The sequence below is a fragment of the Pollicipes pollicipes genome, unplaced genomic scaffold (assembly GCF_011947565.3).
Source record: "Pollicipes pollicipes isolate AB1234 unplaced genomic scaffold, Ppol_2.1 Scaffold_7262;HRSCAF=8765_pilon_pilon_pilon, whole genome shotgun sequence".
NCBI lineage: Eukaryota > Metazoa > Arthropoda > Thecostraca > Pollicipedomorpha > Pollicipedidae > Pollicipes > Pollicipes pollicipes.
Genome location: NW_023597055.1, coordinates 19,921,778 through 19,941,320, shown reverse-complemented (window position 1 = coordinate 19,941,320; position 19,543 = coordinate 19,921,778). Strand labels below are relative to the sequence as shown.

The following is a 19,543-nucleotide window of genomic DNA, read 5'->3' as shown; positions in this document are numbered from 1 at the left end:
CTGCGTCCATCTGCCAATAGCCTCTTACACTAACGACCCTGGCGGGAAAATTTATAACTTGTTGTCGGGATGTATGGATGGTGGTTTTTGAAAGTTTTAACATACAGTTGTTAATTATCTAAAACTGTATACACTGCTGAAAAAACTGTTTTTTCTCGATACATTCCAGTAAGAAAATACAGCTCGAATTGGAACCATAGGACGCAGTGTCATTGTCTATGAATAAATAGTTTTCAACAAATTTATATTGCGGACTGCAATACCTTCCAGACTGTGGGACTGTCTATCGCATAAGGATGCCTTAAGAGCATTGTGTTCGCAAAAAGCAGAAGACACTGGGTCAACTCGAGCGAGTGACCAGTAATACCTAACGTAAGGTCGTCGGATACATGACCTCACATGATCCACGAGGTCAATGCACGTGCCACCATGTGTGTTGAATAGAAGTGAACGCAGACATGGCCCGCATTTGCGTGAGCGCCAACCTTGAGTGCTGGTTCATGATTGTGTGCATCGCGCTCTGGATCAATTTGTACATTTTTCCTTTTATTTGAATTCAGATGAGCTGTGGGCAACATACGCGTGGTACGTTTTTAGGGGGGCGGAGAACATCCGGTTCATGGAGACAACACACGGCTTTTCCGGAACTACAACTCAGCCTAGCAGAGAGCGATAGGAGTGGCACACCAATGATAAAAAAGCTATCCAGAACACAATGGGCAGCATTCCTTGATGCCCTATGTCTATGGCATTTGTAGTACTCATATGCATACATGTATATACCTATATATATATACATCTATAGAAAATCAGTAACAGCTTGATGCTAAGGTCAGCAGTCACCATCATTTATGCAACTTCCAACATTTTCATACCTTGTGTGTCATCAAAAGAATAGCGTGAAGTATAATGAACTAAAAGGACATGTACCCGACATCCCTAAAAATGGCAAAGGTCACAGTTTCAGCAATTAAAAACAACCTCTCTGGGCACAAACACAGCAGCTTAAAGTATGCAAAAAATCAAGCAACTCAAAAATATTTTAGACTTAGTATGAAAAAGCCTACCTTTTAGTTTGCAGAAGACATGGCAGACCTCATCAATAATTAATGGTGGCTTGTTGTGGTGAATATGAAGTCATTCCTAAATGCTAAGATCGAAAGAATTGGTGCAACGCCAAAATATGGAAAATTGTTTAATGTGAAGTGAGTGTCACACACAGTGAATAGCATCGGATGGGCAAAGAATCTGGGATAGACAAATGTTGTCTGCATGCCAGATCTTCCCAAATGCTCCTGTGCTCTGCAGAGCGAGCTACGAGGGATCAGCCCACGCAAGATGCTCCACACGAAGGGACAATATTTTTTAGATGACTGCAGAGACGGGATATTTGGGGAGGCGTGCTATTTACTTCAGAAAGATCCGACATTGAAATAATTTACCAACATGATTTTTGGGAACAGGACAGCGTCAATGCCTTTAAAAGGTTTGTAAACTCCTTCTCATTTAGATCACCTGCTTGACCAAAAAAGCCACCCAACTATCTATTTAGCCTTAGGACTTCAGGAACAGCGGGAACTTTTACATACTTGCACGCAGGAAGCTTTTCGATTGTTAATTATTACGAATGGGGGAGCCGCTTTCCCTTAAATAATGATGTGAGCCAATAAAGCCAGGAATAAAAGAGGCTATTGTTAAAACTTAAACGGAAAAGCTCTTTAACTAGCTGTGTTTCACGCCATAGAGTTCAATATCGTCGGGAATGAATTACAAAAGATCAGTCAAAGACCAGTAAGCGTGGTCGTCTATGGACAGATGTTTGAAATTTGCCTTGTAACTTTCGAACTCGTACATACAGAAATGCAAAGAGCCAATCTCATTCTCATCCTCCTCCTCCATAAACGTTGTGGCAGAATGCTGGGATCAATGTGTTACCCGTACCCAGACAACAGAAAAGAGTCGTCAATATCTCGCTGATAGAATACGGGTCGGAAGTCAGGGGACAGTTTAGCAAGTACTTTTCGTGAAAGCACATCAAGATCTTGCCAAAAGTGATCCAAGAGGAAGTGCCATTCTCAAGGCCTCTTTCTGTTTACGCAGTTTGTCATTGCAAACCAATGAAGAGGTTGATGGCAGCGAGTTTCTAGGAGAGAGCGAAAACGGCATGCGGTAAAACTTATGAGCGTAGAGTAGGATACAGAGAAAACGCTCAAGCAAATGTCTATCGCTTCTGTCAGCGGGATATTTGTTTTGTTCAGCGTCAGAGCTGGCCATAGCCACGCGTTTCGAGAACTCGTGTTGCGAAGGTGTCTGTGCAAATTGAATAGAATCAGTCAGAGAGTATTCATTTTTGCTTCAAGCTGTAAGCAATGGTATCAGTCACTAGGATATTTCATTTGAGGGTGTACCACAAGAGGAAAAAAACGGTCTTAGAGGCGCAGAGAGTTTGTCGTCTTTTGGAAGACCATTTAGGGCCCCCAGAAGTACTCCCGCAAACATGAATCTACATGGAGCTGCATGCATGAGCTTGTTTTAATCCATTCCCAACGCCTTTATGGCGTGAAAACAGTTTAGTTACGGAGTATTTTCCGTTAGCTTCTCAATGTAAGCTCTTTTTCTTCAGGACTTGATCGGTTGAGGTCATTATTTTAGTGAAATGGCTTCTCACTTGCAATCATAAATAGTTCAATAAAACAACTTCGTGGGTGTGAACATGTAAAACCTCCGCTGTTCATGACGTCCTGAGACTTATGAAATAATGCATGTTGTCCTATTTCGGAAAAAGTCGATACAACTGAAAAGGAGCTTGCTCCTACAAAGCAGCAGCCTCCTACAAAGCTGTATTCTTGCTGTCTCTAATAACCCTATCAGAAAATTTTTCACTGTTAGATCGTTCTTCAAGTTAAACGATGACCTTCCAAAACATGTTTCCTCTGCAGTCATCTCAAATACTGTTGTGCCTCGTGCAGAGCATTTTACGTGGATTAAACCCTTTTACAACGGAGAGTCTACTACAGTTTCTATACTGCAGAGTACAGAAGCATGTGGGAATGGCTGACCGCTCAGGTGATATTCTTTCTGACCTCGGCCCTTCAACCATCTCAGGCAATTCACTTCTATGTGACACTTTAAGGGGGGTGATTCATACTTGCATGGATTTTGAACTGAAATAATCAGATTGAAGATCTTGCGGTGCAGCTCATGGCCATACCCCTTCTAAGACCTAAAATAATTTGGGTGCTAAGCTTAAAGACCCCGAAGATGTGAGAGAATGGCTGTGGGAGAGTATTTCAAGGGCACCATTGAATGTATGACGTTATAGCCACGTCATATAAATCCTGTCATTTCATCGTTCATGCGCCGATCACGGCTAAGAATGATAAAGTTGTCGAGTCGTTCATATATGACGTTCGTGAACACGATTTCCGGGCATAGCTGCCGTCAATGGGCTCTCAATCAATGTTGTGCAAAGTACGATTACGCAATCAAACAATGGCGTATTGAGAAGCATATTCACTAAAAAGAGCAAGCTGTGTTGTCTAGAGCAGTCTTTTCTACTGGAAAGTATACCAACAGTTATAAGTGAACTTTTGTCACCATATTCGGTGTTTGGTTCATTGTCTTCAAATGTGAAACAATTCCTACAACCCTTGGTTTATAGGGCGTTGCAGCAATTCTCTCGATCTTAGGATTTTAGAATCTTTACCATAAAACGCTGCCATTGAACAACATGGGTTCGCATGCTCCCTGTCCTCGGTCTATGACGTAGCCTTTTCCGTATGCATTTTAAAAGGTCTTGCACCGCATGATTTTTGTATGCTTCAAAATGTCCTGTTTGAGTGCAGAGATTCGCGCTCAGATTTCGTAACTGTGACCGTTGCCATGTCTGGCGAAATTGGTCAAATGCACTTATATTTAGTTTTATATTTAATCGAATTTCTGTATCCTTGTCCTGATGATCATACACAATTCATCGAAGCGTTGACAGTGACATAAATGATGCTGCTGTCCTTACGATCTCGTTCTTACTGTTGCGTGCTATCCAGGATCGTTCCATACATAAGATTACATATAGATGGACATATATATATATATATATATAATGCATATATAGCATATATATATATATATATATATATATATATATATATCCATGGAAAGATACACAGACGGACAAACAGACAGACAGTAGGACAGATAGACAGGCAGACAGACAGACAGACAGACAGACAGACAGACGAACGGACGAACGGACGGACGGCGGGCAGGCAAGCAGGCAGGCAGGCAGGCAGGCAGATACATAGATATATAGACACACAGATAGATAGATAAATATATAGATACATAGATAAATAGACAGATAGATAGAGATATAGATGGATAGTCTGGTACGTCTACGAACGTTCCAAAACTCAGCAAAAATAACTTCTAGCTTAACACAACTTGTAACACAAGGCGTTGACGGAGTACTACTCACACATTGATCTTGATGATGGGAGTGGCGGTGGGCTGCTTCACGCGCTGCGCGTACATCGGCGCCAAGTCTCCGTGCACCTCCACCCGGTACATGCCTTTCCGCCCGATCATGAAGTTGCGGTCGAATTCGCCGAAGCGCAGTTGCAGGATATTCTCGGAGCGCTTCGCTGTGTGGCGGAACGTGTAGCACAGGCCCTGCGGCGTCACGTGCACGTGCCACGTGCCGGATTCGGTGAGCACCGGCGCGTCGATGGTGGCGTCCAGGTGCGGCGTGCAGTTGCCCCACCGCATCTGGCAGTCGTCGATGACGGCCGTGAGCGGCATGGAGAGCTGGCTGTACCACTGATCTGGTGGGCCATCGGTCGCCGCGTCGAAGCCCGACCAGGGGAACGGGCCGCGGCCACGAAGCATCGACCTGGAGCGCGGGCCGTGTCGGGTGAGGCTGACTGCTGACTGAGGAGGTATGGGGTCATCGGGAGCACGACGGGGGCTGAGGTTGATGCTCGCCGTGCGGCGCGCCCACATGGGCATGTGTTTACGTCTCAGGTCAAGGATATATAGAGCACGTACTTCTGCACGGAGCGCATGCTTCTGCACATGCTTCTGCTCATGCTTCAAAACAAGCCTCTGGACGGTGTTTGCCCATTGCGGAGACCTGTGGTATTTGTTTCTGGAAGATACTTTAAAACAGCAATTTTGATTACAACAGCAACGCACTTTGAGTAATATGTTAATCATACACACGCCCGCATCAGGACAGACTGTCGAGAACTGCCCATGTGAAGCGCCGCACCGCTGCTCATACCATTCCTGGCTGCCAGTCACCATCTATTCTCGCGCCCTGATATCAAATTACTCGCCTTATGCATTGTCGTGCTCTCACACTCCTCACGTCTATGAAAAGCATCTGTTTTACCGGGCATGAAATGGTTTATAAGTTCATTTCATAACCATCAGAAATGAATGGCACTCATTCGGTTGAGCGTGCGTAAAGGGTTTAACCCAGAAGCAATTTCTTCAGGGAGTGTTCTGTGTGCTTTGAGGGTTGGAGGTGGAGGAGATCACGGGCTTGGTAAGCCCGAGGATGCCGCATATGGAATGAGTAACGAATCGTGCTGGTTGCAGCATTTGGATAAAGTGGGGTTATGGTACGGGTTTGGGTAAGGCAGCAAATATGGTCTTGAACAGCGAAATATCCAACAGTTACTTCAAGAAATGTTGTACATTGTCACTGTTTGTGAGTTTTTACTCATAGTTTACTCTATCCACATCACGTAAGTTGTTCAGTGCATTTGCGAGGAACATTATGCACATAATAATACAGCATTCAAAAACCTTATTCCTTGGAGAAAAAAAAACCTGAAAATGGAGGCGCGAATTCGTTAATATTTGGCCTTTTATTGAAACGAACAGCAGAAGTAAAATCAGCGCATCTATATGTATGTTCTGGTTTTTTTTTCTCCGAGGAATAAGGCCATTGTGTCTAATATATAAGGCTTCTGTAGTATCTATACGCAAACAGTTTCAATCACCAGGCATGGCGCATCACGTATCAGGCATCACTCATACATGTAAACGATACATATATGCATGCAGACGAATTCAAGTAAACAGTACACACGCGCCACGCATCAATTATACATGCGAGCGATTTCATTTAACACGTGCCAGGGTGGCCGGCTGGATACTTTTCGCTCGAGCGGGGGGTTAATTTGAGTTCCCTGAGGTCTTAGAAACTAAGAGAGCTAGAGACACGAAAGTTACGGAGTATGTTGACCTGTACGTGAAATCATTTAGGTCAAAGTTTCAGGCTCCTAGGTCATGACAATCGTGTCAAATAGGTCACACAAGGTCAAGTTCCAGCTTGGTTTTCAAAGTGCTTCAGAACCTGGATAACTGTTTCTAAGCAAAACGTCACATTATCATTTCAGTTCAGTGATCTTGTTTGACCTTTTGAAGGTCATGGTGACCAAATCATACAAGACTGCTCTGAGTTGTGCAGTGGAATACGCGGTAAAGTATATGTGTGTTCCTTAAAGCAAAATGCTGACCTGGGTCATTTTAGGTCAATGACCTATTCTGACCTGTAAGAAGTCTACGAAAGATGTAAAATGCGGTTCCTGCTATCAATAAAAGCGACATGAGTGCCAGAAACTATCCCTTACAGCAAACCCTAGAGTGATAAAACAGGTTGGTTTTAACCTTGTTCTGACCTTTGCACCCAACCTTAGGTCAACGTAATTTGCTCATTCAATTGTTGTGCTGCCTAAGAAAGCATCTCAGAGATGTATGACCTCGTCTAACACTCTGTTGTTACATCAGACTGACGATTCCCTAAAAATTGTCTTCGCTGAATCCATGGCCCGTCTTTGACCTGCCATAGGTCAGCGACCTTACAAGGTACATTTATATTCTATACACCGAACGATCTGCTATTCAATTGTCTACAGCTACGCAAAATGTGGTGTGCCTACGTCGTGCCGTTCGGACACCATTCTGGAAAAACCTCCGTGGGCGCCAAGTTGACCCCCACCCGAGCGCCCTGTTAAACAGGCATCGTGCATTTTTAAACTAGCAGGCATCACACATCAAGACGCTCATTATATCCGCATAATCGGCCATGATGAGCCTATATGTTAAGGCCTGGTCGCCGACTTTTTCAGAATGAATTCACGTATTTTCCTGCCTGGATGGCCCTGTGCTTTGTAAGTGACTTCGAGTTCTAAAAGAGGTAATGGTTTCATATTTCTCTGGACGTAGGCGTAGAAACGTTTCAAAAAGTGTGTGTGGGGGGGGGGGCAAGCTCAGGGTGTACTCAGGAACTTTTTCTGGAAAGCAAGCCCGATGACTGGAGCTGTTTCTTTCTGGCTGTTTTTGTTTCGCTGTTTCTATTTATCGCTGGTGCACAGTCTTGCCCATTCGACGTATCTATTTCATTCGGCAAATAAGGCTTCCCAGTTCCCCAAGGTTATTCGTTCATTTTAACATTGCCGTTTCTGGGAGGAGAAATTCCACTAGCGGGTAAGCATTTTGGGCCATTAAGTAGGCATCTGCCTCCACAGGGTAGGTGCCAAAATACGGTGTAGACATAGGCTGGTGAGAATTTCAAAAGTGAATCGATGCCTCACAGTTACAGATTTTTCACGCGCCTTTATTTCGCTGACTTCTTTTCAAAAGATAAGACTGGTCGCAGTATTCTAGGCAGAAACAAGGTCGGAAGCTTAAAATTGCCAAAACCAATGTGATAAAAACCGTGAAACTGGAGATTGTCTTTTAAGAACCAAGCCACATAATAAAGGCTCGTCTGTCATATGTTTCTTATCTGGACCCTGCTCCCTTCCGCCGTCGGTGGTCACTGCCCCGGCCCGGCTGTCTCCCGATGACTGACTGTGAACTGATCGCATGGTTTCTTTGTTGCATATTTCTGGATCAGCATTACTACCAATTGGTATGTGAAACATTTGTTGGACACCTGTGACAGTATCTTTTTCCGAATTATCTTTCCTCACACCACACCACAGCAGAAAAATAGCCTCCGGGAAGCTGCCTGCCTTAGGTATGTATCGGCCCGATGAACATTTGATTGCCCATCATTCAACGAAGGTGACTTTGTAAACCGATATAATTCAGACGACTTTTCAGAATCTTTATCTGGGTTCTACAGACATTAAGGACACCGCGAAGGTAAATTAGATCGATATGTCTGATCAAAATTTGAAAGTAAACATTTGACTGCAGTTCGAGTGGTCAACAGTGGGTATTAACATGGCCAAGCCGTTCTTGTCTGAGATGTTCACTATTCAGTCAGAATCGATTAGTGCTTCAATTTATGTCACGTGCTTTTTAACATGCCCGCCCTCAAATCTTAACAACAAAAGCCTCCACACCAGGCGTTGCAGTTTACATAGTCCACGGAGCGTTAGCCTAGCGGCTAACTTGTAGCTTTGGCCCACCGGTGGACGAAAATGATGACACTTCTGATATAATTAGCTTTTAACACATTAACCGGTTAGTAATATAAGCTATTTGACATAATTTTGGGCATGCGCGCCCAAAAATTTTAGAAACAAAAACCTCGACCCCGGGCTTTGCAGTCTACGTAGGCCGCTCAGCGTCGGCCCAGGAGCTAATACTGAGCCATGGCCAACGTGTGGACGAAAATGATGACGCTTCAGAGAGCAGTATCTTTGAATGCTTCATGACATCAAATCTTGCACTCAGAAGGCAGTCTGGGCTCATCTTTCACGTATGTGATCTTTAGATTGATCATATGAACGGATTGGCCTTTAAAGCACCGCGCACTGCGGCTGGTATCTGATGTTTGAATTGGAAGTGTAAAGGTAGAATCTCTAGGTTTCGTGTTTTTTGTTGTTGTAATTATTCATCTACCCGGGAGACAGATTAACACGGCGCCCGCTTGGCGACACGTGCAGTGGCCGAAGCTGTTCAGTTTTGCGGAAGCTGCAGCCCAGGTCATCGAAGTCCTTACCTCGAGACTGCGGGCAGGCATGTTCAAACATTTTGATGTTATTTGTTTTACTAATCCACTATAAAAATGGACGTTTTCAGGCAAACATGGGATGGCCTTGTTTAGCTTTTTTTCGCTCAACAATAATGAGACCCCTTATTTCCTTCGGAGCAAGGGGCTCCTAATGTAGAACACCATGCATACATTGCCGTTTCCGGTCAAGGGCTGAAGGTCCACTCCGCCCCATCGCAAAGTGTTTTCTGGCTGTCGTTCTGGCAACAGGGAACAGGATCTCCTGGTCCATCCGGAGGCCGGAAGAAGGAAATATTATACCACATTGTTCAGAAGACCTGCCTGACATGGGAGGTCTTCTGACCCGCTCAGTTGGCCCTGGATCAGCACAGAAGCCCTCACTAACGCGACAACATCCCTGATCGCCGCAGGTAGTTTAATAATTATCACATAGACTCCGGTTTCACGTTTTTTTGTTTGTTCTTCAGAGGTATTGAGGACTCCCTGAACGTAGATTGTAGATGAAATGGGGGTCCCAAATTTGTATTAGCATAGCTTATCCGTGTTCGCCCTAAAATGTTCAAGATTCAGTCAGAATTGATCACTGATAAGCTATGTAACATGGTTTGAACATGCGCGGCCGCAAGCCATGGTAAGAACAGCCTCGATACTTGGCGTTTGCAGTCTCCATAGGTCGCGCGGCGTCGGCCCTGTGGCTGAACACTACGTGGCGGTCAATGAATAACCGAAAAAGATGACGCATCTTGGAAAAGATAGCTGGTGAACCAGGTAATCAGCATGTACGATTAATGTAGTGTAAAGGAAGCCAAACACAGTCTTAGTCTGAAAAGTTAAGGGGGGCAATTAATACTGCTGCCCCCTCCCCCCTTGAAAAGTGTGGGCATGGTCTCCTGCCCCCTCCCCTCCCCCCCCCCTGTTCCTACGCCTATGTCTCTGGATTTCAGCATGAGTGCGTTTTGTCAAAAAAGGTCACCGAAAGGGCATTCTCTGTCTTGTTTTTAGCTTCTCGCAGGTTTTCAGCATATCTCAAAAGAACAGGGCTCATGTACACGCCGACACAAACTATGCCCTTCCCCCCCCCCCATGTTTTTCGCACAGTCCACACTTAATTTGGTAAACCACGTTTTTTGTGTATAAGCCCCTTGAATCCCAGACTTGCATAACTGGCACGTATTGCCCCAGAGCCCTTCATCTTTAAGCTGGAAGATTTCACCAGTGACTTTTGTAGCTTCTTGTCTTTCTTGCAAGCTATGCGTGTTTGAAAGTTATGCGTGCCTGCGAACTATGCATCTTTTATTCTCTATCCATATGTTTGATTTTCAAAAGCAAGTGCTCATCTATGTAAGATATTGCTGAGAATCCGTCGTCTCGTAGAGTGTGTCCGCGTTTCCTACTTCCCCTCCCCCTCCATATGCCCTGGATTGGCTTACTTCTTCCCGCATAGAAAATCTCTTTTCAACAGCAAAGCCCATATTTTGTGTATTTTCTTTCTTTATTTTCACTCCTTGAGTTATATAGAGCCCTGTGCAGCATGCTGTGAATTATATTGTGCTTAGTGAAAGTTCGATGCGCGTTGAGTGCGAACCAATGCGTGGAAGAATTATACCAGAACTGATGGGTTTGCTAAATAGCTCCGGTTCTGAGGTCGTACGGTTGTTCCTCCTTTCCAAAGTCAATAGCATATCCCAATATTGGACCTCCTTTCTGGCCTTTGTATTCTCTATCGTAAAAGCCAATTGGAATGCGGATTGTACATGAACTCCAAAATACGTTTACGTTGTTTACTGTTCGTGTCACTGTAAAAAAGTTTACACTCACCGCGCTCCCATACGCCAGCATAACCATCGATGCATGTATCCAAGAAATTTTGTTTTTATGGGCTGCCGGCCAGGGCCTCCGTTTCAAATTGGTCAAAATATATTATCGTAAGGGGATGGGTTCTCAATAGTTTTGCCCACTTTCTGTCGATGGTAATCGAAATCACGGTTTACGAAATTAAGTACAAACTTTGTGAAAAGTGGGAGGGCCATGGTAGCTGTCGAGGAGTTCAGGCGCCGTATTCGTCTAAGATATAATGAGCACCTGCAAGACGCTCAAAAGAAAACAGAAAGCTCCCGCCGATCATCATTTACTTTTTAGACACGTACTCGGGCAGAAATCCGGGAGGTACAGACACTTCACCCTTTTAGAGCTTCAAGTCATCCACAGAGCGCAGAACCATCCAGGCAGGATGGCAAGTAAACTTCTTATAAGAAGTCGTCGGCCAGACCTTAACGCACAGGGCCCATCATGCCCGATTATGTGAATGCAATTAGTGTCTTAAACTATAGGGACCTGGCTAAAGCGCGAGGTCCCACGGCCATGTGGAGAGCAGCAAAGATCAGTTTGCATGATTTCAGAACTAATGCAAGTCCCCGGTAGGTTAACCCTTGCCCTGATTCACCGTTATTCGCTACGAGGACTGATGTGCGGGAGTCGATGTGGTCACATGCCGTTTCCAAGCTGAGGAAGAAAGAGCTTCGCGAAAAAAAACGACAGTGATTTGGTCTCAACGGCATCTTGCGACAGGTAATCAGCTATTTGTTGCTGGGGGTCGGTGAGTGGTCCCATAAGGACAAACAGCATTTATTGACTTGATTACAGGTGGTCAGTCAGATAAGACAGTCAATAATTGACCCCGAAAGGTCACATTTGCTGGAAAAACAAAGTTTTCAGCTTTTCACACGCATATGTACCAGACAATGACCCGTAGCGGCATGAGACTTATGTCACATTCAAAGGCACTGTAGCAGGTTTTAGATGTGATGAAATATCCTCACTTGCTACTATTGGTATTCTTTAAAGTGGAAAAACGGCTTTAAACAGCGCAATCTTTACTTGAGTAAATATGCTCCTCAACGCGTCTTTTTTTCATTGTGCCATTGTGTCTTGTACAGCACTGATTGAGAGGCAACTGACGGTCGTTATGTCTGGAAATCGTGCTCTTGAACGCCAGATATGAACAACTCGTCAATGATATTTTTCTTGGCGTAGATCACCACATGCCCAATGGAATGACAGCATTTGAATGGCGTTATCATGGCGGCATGGATGCCTGGCTGACCTTGAAATAGCCGGCGCGAAAAAGTCTGCACATTTTCGCGGGTGTATAGCCCAAAAAAGGAAGCTTATGCTTTAAGAATGGCAGGGCTGTTAACTGCACCGAATGATCTCCAAAACGACGAGTTAATTCAAACACGATACAAATGTGGCGTACCTCCTTTACACGGGCATATTCCTGGCTTGATTATGTGCCTGATACGTATGATATGATTCTGATATGTAGTGTTGTGTGAATCGAGTAGACATTTATGACATATGACAATATAACAGTGTCAGTTAATATAACGGTGTCAGTTAATATAACAGTGTCAGTTAATATAACGGTGTCAGTTAATATAACAGTGTCAGTTAATATAACAGTGTCAGTTAATATAACAGTGTCAGTTAATATAACGGTGTCAGTTAATATAACGGTGTCAGTCCGCCGTGTGCGGTCAGCGGCATCGTCCGTCGCTGCCCGCCGCTAGTGCCCGTTATAGATCGCCGTGCAGTCCTCCAAATTAACCGTCGCTTCTCCGAAACCAGAAAGGCCAGCAACACATTTTGTTGTGTCCAAATACGTGCAATGGACGTCTTAGAGGCTGCTGGAAATTGTGGCGCAATTGCATGACATTCCGGATAGGTATTCTCAGAAAACCTAAGGGGTCCTCATACCCCCTAAGTATCAGGGCCAGGAGCCTAACCGCGTAAGATTTATGGCAGCAGCATCTAGTTTTCGGAGAAAATAGGATAAGAACCATGTGATCCCTTGAGCTAAAGAATATGACATACAGGGCCTACAATAACAGCAGCATGGGGCCACCGAAAAGTGGGGAAAACCGAGGTCCAATGCGAAGTGTTTTTAAGCGATGGAGAGTGCCCTTGTAAGTTAACAAGAAGCCCCTCCCCGAAAATAGCATGGGGCCCCCCGCAGATGGAAGTAAATAGGGAAGAGCACGATACCAATGTAAATGGGTCACTGAACATCGAAAGAGCCTCTGTACCGTAGGCTTCTTTACATATAGGGTTCCCGTAACAGCGCAAGGCCTTCTGAGTCAATGTACAAAAGCCAACACCAATGTGAAGGGCCCCAGAAATTTCGGAACTGTTCCCGGCACGCTAACATATGAAGCTCCTGCCAGCAGCACAAGGCAGTCTTAGCATCTTAGCAAATGAAAAAGACAGACTTTAAAGTTTTTCCTCACCTCATCTCATTTGGGGATGCTTCGTTCAAATCTATTGCTCTCTGCTGCCCGGTGCAATTTTGTAAATCGTTCTTTTTGTAAATTAAATGCAATTTTTTGTTGTAATTTTTTAAATGTAGATGTAAAATGTAATTTTGTAAATGTAAATAAAAAAGCGCGATGATGCGTTCAGTGTTTTACGCAGCATTGGACTTCTGGTCTGATGATAGCGAGACCAGTCCAATACGTGATGATCCGAACCCTCACTTGCATGATCGCGCAGGGAAGGTGGACAAGGTATGGCTAGATTTCGAATTGTGAAAATGTGAGCTCTGAAGTGTGACATTCCCAATTTCCCTTATATTCAGGATGTTACCAATTCTGGCTCCAAAGCTGTGATGCGTTGGAGAAGCAGCCACACCGCACCGCTGGTACATTTCGCGTTTGAAGGGGCGAAGACCGATGTCACCTCAAACGGGCCTTGGCTTCATCTTCTCGTGCCTGGTGGCACATCGGAGTCTTGGTATGCTGTGTTTATGTTCGGTGACAATGCGAGTGTCCTTGCATTGCGTGGCGGACGCCTTATTGCGAGCGCCCGTGTGTCAGGTTGAAGTGCAGTAACGTTTGCTGGCAACTGATGTTGGTTGTTGATGAGTGTGCGCAAGCGTCAGTTTGTGTAAGTGACTTGGTCGTCATCCACCATAAATCGCTTCAGTGCGCGAGTGTGAGTGTTCAATAGATTGCGCCGGTAACTGGTTTGGCTGCTCTATGCTGCATTCTTTCAAGTCTAATGGAGACACTGGATGTCAGAAGTCCATTACAAACTACATTACAATTGTTAAACAAAGGAAAAATGTACACTGTGCATATGCCGCTGGGAATATGTCGAGGCAGAAGTCATGATAGTGGGTAGAGAGGCCCAATGACTACAAGGAGAGAGAACACACCGACTACCATTGAAATTAGCACCAATGCATCACATTTCATTACACATTTGTTCCAGAGGCTTCACTGCACCGGCCTCCCCAACATTCCCTTTCCCCCGCCTCCACTGCCACCGACACCGCATCGCTTACTTGTTGGCCGGCGAGCGGGGGCACACAGTGAAGCTTGGGAACTGCATGTGCTCCTCCTTCCTGATGTTGGAGACCGTCTCCTGGCGGTACAGGTCCCACTGCTGCTGGGCCAGGAAAAGCCACAGCGCCAGCAGCACGGCACGGAGAAGCACGCGGCTCACGCGCGTCGTCGCCAGCAGCCTCGCGTGTGCCATGCTGGGGCGAGGAGGCGGCGCGGCTACAGCGCCGCCCGGTGCGCCGGTTTGGCCGCCGCTCGTAGCGTGACACACGCCACGACCTGAATCTGGGCGGTCGCAACTGTTAGTCTTGTAGTCTTTGTCATCTTTTTTCGGGATTTTCACTGAGCAGTATTAGTCGGAATGTTCTTGTTTTTTCAGCTCGAAAAAGATGAGAAATGTGAGCTTGAAAGTACCAGACATGGTAATAATGCCGAGCTCGGATGACGAATAAACGTCCTGCTTTCGGTGAATCTGCGAGGCGCTGTATTCCTAATGTGGCTACATATCACGTCAGCACTCGTTTCTGCACGCTGCCCCGCAAATGATAGGGCAGACTGGTCGTGTACGTCCTGGTGTGGAGCTCTGTATCTATTAAAAGGACCGTAAGCCTTCAATGCGCATCGTCCCCGCAGTATATCATCATAATCACCAGAGCCTGTCCAACACGTCCAGCGCTGCACCCAAATGTGAACCAGGTCTACCCTGTTCGCAATGGCCGTCATCGGACTTCTATGCTACAAGTACGAGGGTCTCAAAAGAAGTGTCTTTTAAATGAAGGTGTCCTAGAAACAAAGCATGCTGTCTTATCTATCTTATCTTCGAAAAGAAGACTGAATTCCTCGCCGTGCCCTTGCACTGTCGGAGCTTGTTTCATTATCACACTCGTAGGGGCCTTAGAGGCCTCCCATACGACCTTGAAACCAACGCAAGCTAGAGTCAGTGAGCCAAACCAGAAATGGAAAGCCCTCGCCAAATCGCATCAGATAGGTATGTCAAAACAATGAAAATTTTGGCCTTTTGCAGGTCAGGCCGGGCTGTAGTTGCGAATGTAGCACTTAACAAATCCCTGCTTTTATCCCTAGAACCAAGCATGCCACGGCAATATGGAAGACGGCATTGAATACCTCTTGGTAAACTACATCACACTGGAAATTATTGGACGTCAACAGATAAGACCTGTGGTGAGTCATCCCAGGTCAATGGGGTAAAAGCGGTTGTTGCGTTGGTCCATCTTTCTATACCAAGAACTAAACAGGCCATACCAATGGGGAAAACAGTATTAGAACGGCCTTCCAAAGCTGTAAAATGACTGAGGCACACTCATAAGGGTGTTAGCAGTAAGATAGGTGGTACAAGTGATAAATTAAAAGTTAAATGCTAAGGTTAAAGTTACATGGCCTTCATAAATTCAAATCTGCCCTCAAAGTCAGTGTTTGACCTAGCTTGACTTTCGATGACAACCTTTCAGATGCTACAAGACCTATAGCATCGCACTATATATACATATATATATATATATATATATATATATATATGTACGTATATTAAAATAGAGCAGGAAAGTCACTAGAAAACCCCTTTTTTAAAGTGCATTACCTGCGAGAAATAAGCGTTATGCGTCACTTATGAGCAGAATGTCTCCGACATGCCATTGGCAAAAAGGTTGAGGATCTTAAACCAACAAGGTCACATGCTTTAAATATTTACAATATGTTAAAAGTAGGATGTTTATTTGCCTACAGAACATTTTATTGCCATGCTCAAACCGTTCAGAAGTGATTTGGGAAAACTTTATGAGGGCTTCCGAGGTCCCTCGAGTGGTGAAGGCTTGTTCACGTATTCATTCGTTTTTGGACTTAACCAGGGCCCAATTTTTGACACGAGACAGATACTTAAAAGTTAGAAAAACACTTAAGGAGGCTCCGTGGTTTTATGGGAACCAATCTGAATGTGTTACAATGTAGACTGATCCTTGTGTCTGTATTTGAATTTTAATTATGGAATGATCGACAATAGAGATATGATGCATTATGAGGCACCCAGTATTTTTCAAACTTACCCGACCCTCAGGATGCGTAACGTGGCAGGCCACTGGAACGCATCAGATACTTTCCACCAGCTAAAGGAACAGGTGTTGGCATATCAGATTCCTCTAAATTGGTCAAATTTCCGAAATAGTTTAGGGTAACAGTTGTTTGGAGACAAATGTGTAGGTTTTTTTAAAAAAAACTACCATTCCCTACCTTTGAAACCAGCAATTCATTGCTACCCGACTCAACAGGGCACCTGCCATCTAATTGCGTTTTTTTTATTTTAAATTTTGTGCTCTGATGTTCTGAACTGAAGAAGCAAGTCATATCATGGTCTTGGTTGGCTTCAACCTTTCACTATACCCTTCACAGGTCGTGAGCTAGGATCCGTTACGAAGACTGAAACATGCCTGGATTGACAGCGGTTGTCACGGACCAAACGAACGTCATTAAATAAAATGAGCGACTTCATTCACATCATGAACGAATCTTGTAATGAGCCTAGCTGAGCTTTAAGCATGCACACAGCAATTTGCCAACGAAATCATCAGATATGGATGTGCAAACTGGACGGAGCGCGCAAACACGGCGGTTGTGTCGCTTTAATAAACTAGATTGCAAAGAGACTGCGCCACCAGACCGGTTTGAGACGTCAGGCCGCTGTTACCTGAGCGCCAAAGTCAGGCCTAATCAGGCCTGTTCAGGCCCTTCAGGTCTCGGAACCACCTGATCCGCGGCTGTCGAGGCAGGTTGATCACAAGAGGAATACAACAGGAAACATTGGCCCTACCTCTGCTGCGCCGCCGTCGCCAGGGCCCGACTAACAAACCCCGAGGCCCAGTATCACCCATAACTGAAGAGGCATGGGCGCAAAGCTCTGGTATCAGTGGCGCGCCCAGGAGTGGTCAGGAGGGCGTCGAGCTCCGCTGGTGATGACGGACGCTACGATCGATCCGCGAGCAGCTAGCCGCCTCTTCAATCCAAACATGCCAACAGATCTGCAAACAGCGTTATGTCCCCTGTCCCTCCTTCGCTGAGTGCCTGGGCGCGCTGCTGCGCGCGGTCCACCCGGCAGCGGCTCGCATCGTTCCGCCGCGGTCGCCGGGTGCGTCGATGCCATTGTTTCCGCCTGTTTGCCGTCGGCCAGGTCAAACAGGGTGCGCAGCGGCCTGGGAAGCGCCCCTTGGCAACGCACACATGGTGCTGATGGATGGTAAGGCGCTCTGTAGCCTCCCGAATAGCCTTCATGAGACCCGTGTTTGCCCTTAGGTCAAGACAAACTCGGGCGTTCCTAAGCGTTTTGATGACATGTCCACACAATGCTGCAGAGTGCGGAACTTGAGCAGGGTCAATTATGCCATGAGTAGGCATGGACAAAGGGCGCTTGACTCGAGCTTATATGTCTTCTGTAATGTTTGCATCAGCGCCGACTATGCCACCACCTTCATTAGCTTGAAAGGCTACCCCGTAAGGGCCTGAAGTGCCACGCCAGAGGAGCGCAATCAATTGCCTCAGCGAAGATCTAAAGGAATATGGCCATGTTGCCGTTATTGCCGAGCGCCGGAAAACAACACTTATGTGTGCATAGTTGCATGCGGATTTTAAGGTCAACATAACGGAGAGACACCCTTAAGGCTTCACAAGCATAAGATCTAATGAGCATAGCATCGAAAGAAGTAAATGTACAGGATGATGGCTTGTTAAGCGCTCCACAAAATTAGGTAATTAGCTTGCGATATACTTGCTGGTAACCATGTTTTCCAACCAACGCTTTTTGTAGTGAGTGGACATGGAGTGTAAAACAGGCGGTGTTATATTATTGTTGGTGCTTAACATGACATTAAACAACTCAGTTAATTTGGCGACGAGATCTCTCACGTCGTTTTCCGCGAGACGACGAAACTATTTTCCGAGATCCAGGTTCAAACCCCACGACTTACAGTAGGAAGGTGTGCCCTCTCAACTGACCTACATCGTTCCCTTAATGGCAGACGAAATGGTTATCGCCATTTAACAAATATATTGACTTAATCGGGGGGATCCACCCGACTTTGGGGACCCAAACGGACAGGATATGACAATGAATGGGAACATTTTCCTCTCACGCGTCTAGCAGGCATAGATAAACTAATGTTAGCGCCGGCGAGCAGAGTGACACAAAATGGCACACGAATAACATTGCTGGATTATTAGTTGCGCAGCTGTCTATTACCCTACGTTTTTGGTGACGATGTCGGAAACACTTGGAAAGACGTTAAATGTCGGGTGAACATTGGTAGCCATACACTGGTCACTGCATCTGCGCGGTCGCCGTGATATGAGTTGTCTCGTGTTGTGAATGTGCTGCGTGTGAGGCCGGTTTTGGGAAAGGCGACATTGGTTGCGTCCTGTTCCATCACTGCTACACCCATGTATAGCTGTGCTATAGCTATGGGTCAATGCTGTTCAGATGTCTTATGATTCGTGGATGGTAAGCTTGCGCACAGTTTGCGTAGGTTTGCGTTTGCGTTTCTGAGTTTTCACCTGCTCTGCGTTTTCGAAATCTGGCACCAATAGTTATTCGTTAATCGTTAATTATTCATTGTTAATCGTTAACAACGTCCGAAACCGGGTACATCAATGGCCTCGTGCGGTTGCAAGTCACAGTCTGCACACTTCTAGCCACGCTCTTTACGGCATGACTGCCCCTTTCTCCTCTTCCAGTATAATTTAGTCCCATGTCGCTGCAAGATCTGGTCGGCGATATCTGAGCCCGTTTTCAACCCGTTTTCTTCAGCGTTTCTGTCAGTTGAAAATTTAGCCTTTCTTTCTTGGAGGTGATGAGGAGGCGATCGCATAGAGGAGCAAAACAGTGCCGACGTTGTAGCGCTTCGGGAATGCACCGTTTGATTTAATAGTCTGCACCGGTGCCTCCAAAGTGTTACAGCATAGCTTACAAAGAATGTTGTCATGCGTTGAGGAAAGAGTCTTAATAGCACGGTTGGTGGTCATATACTTGTACCACTCTTGATCGGCATACCTTCAGGTGAGCCCGTCGATCCCGTCGCAGGCCACGTCGGAGAAGGCAACCGAACCTGCACAATTTCTGGGTAGGGGACGTTAAAATTCGCTCGGCCTGCGGCATCACGCTCAACAAAAAGCAAAATGTGGAGTTAGCCGTTGAACAAGGATAGCTGAAAGGCGTGTAGTACCAGTT

At 45.6% G+C, this 19,543-nt stretch overlaps 1 protein-coding gene across 1 annotated transcript; it reads right to left on the bottom strand.

Annotated features, from left to right (window-relative positions):
- Positions 1-4,473: 4,473 nt before the first annotated feature.
- Positions 4,474-17,147, bottom strand: LOC119113540 (uncharacterized). Its single transcript, XM_037237840.1, has 3 exons — positions 17,138-17,147; positions 14,319-14,595; positions 4,474-4,891 (listed from the first exon to the last, which is right to left on the bottom strand). Exons 2-3 carry the CDS (start codon positions 14,510-14,512, stop codon positions 4,474-4,476), a joined length of 612 nt encoding a protein of 203 aa, XP_037093735.1. The 5' UTR covers positions 14,513-14,595; positions 17,138-17,147.
- Between the last annotated feature and the right edge of the window lie 2,396 nt (positions 17,148-19,543).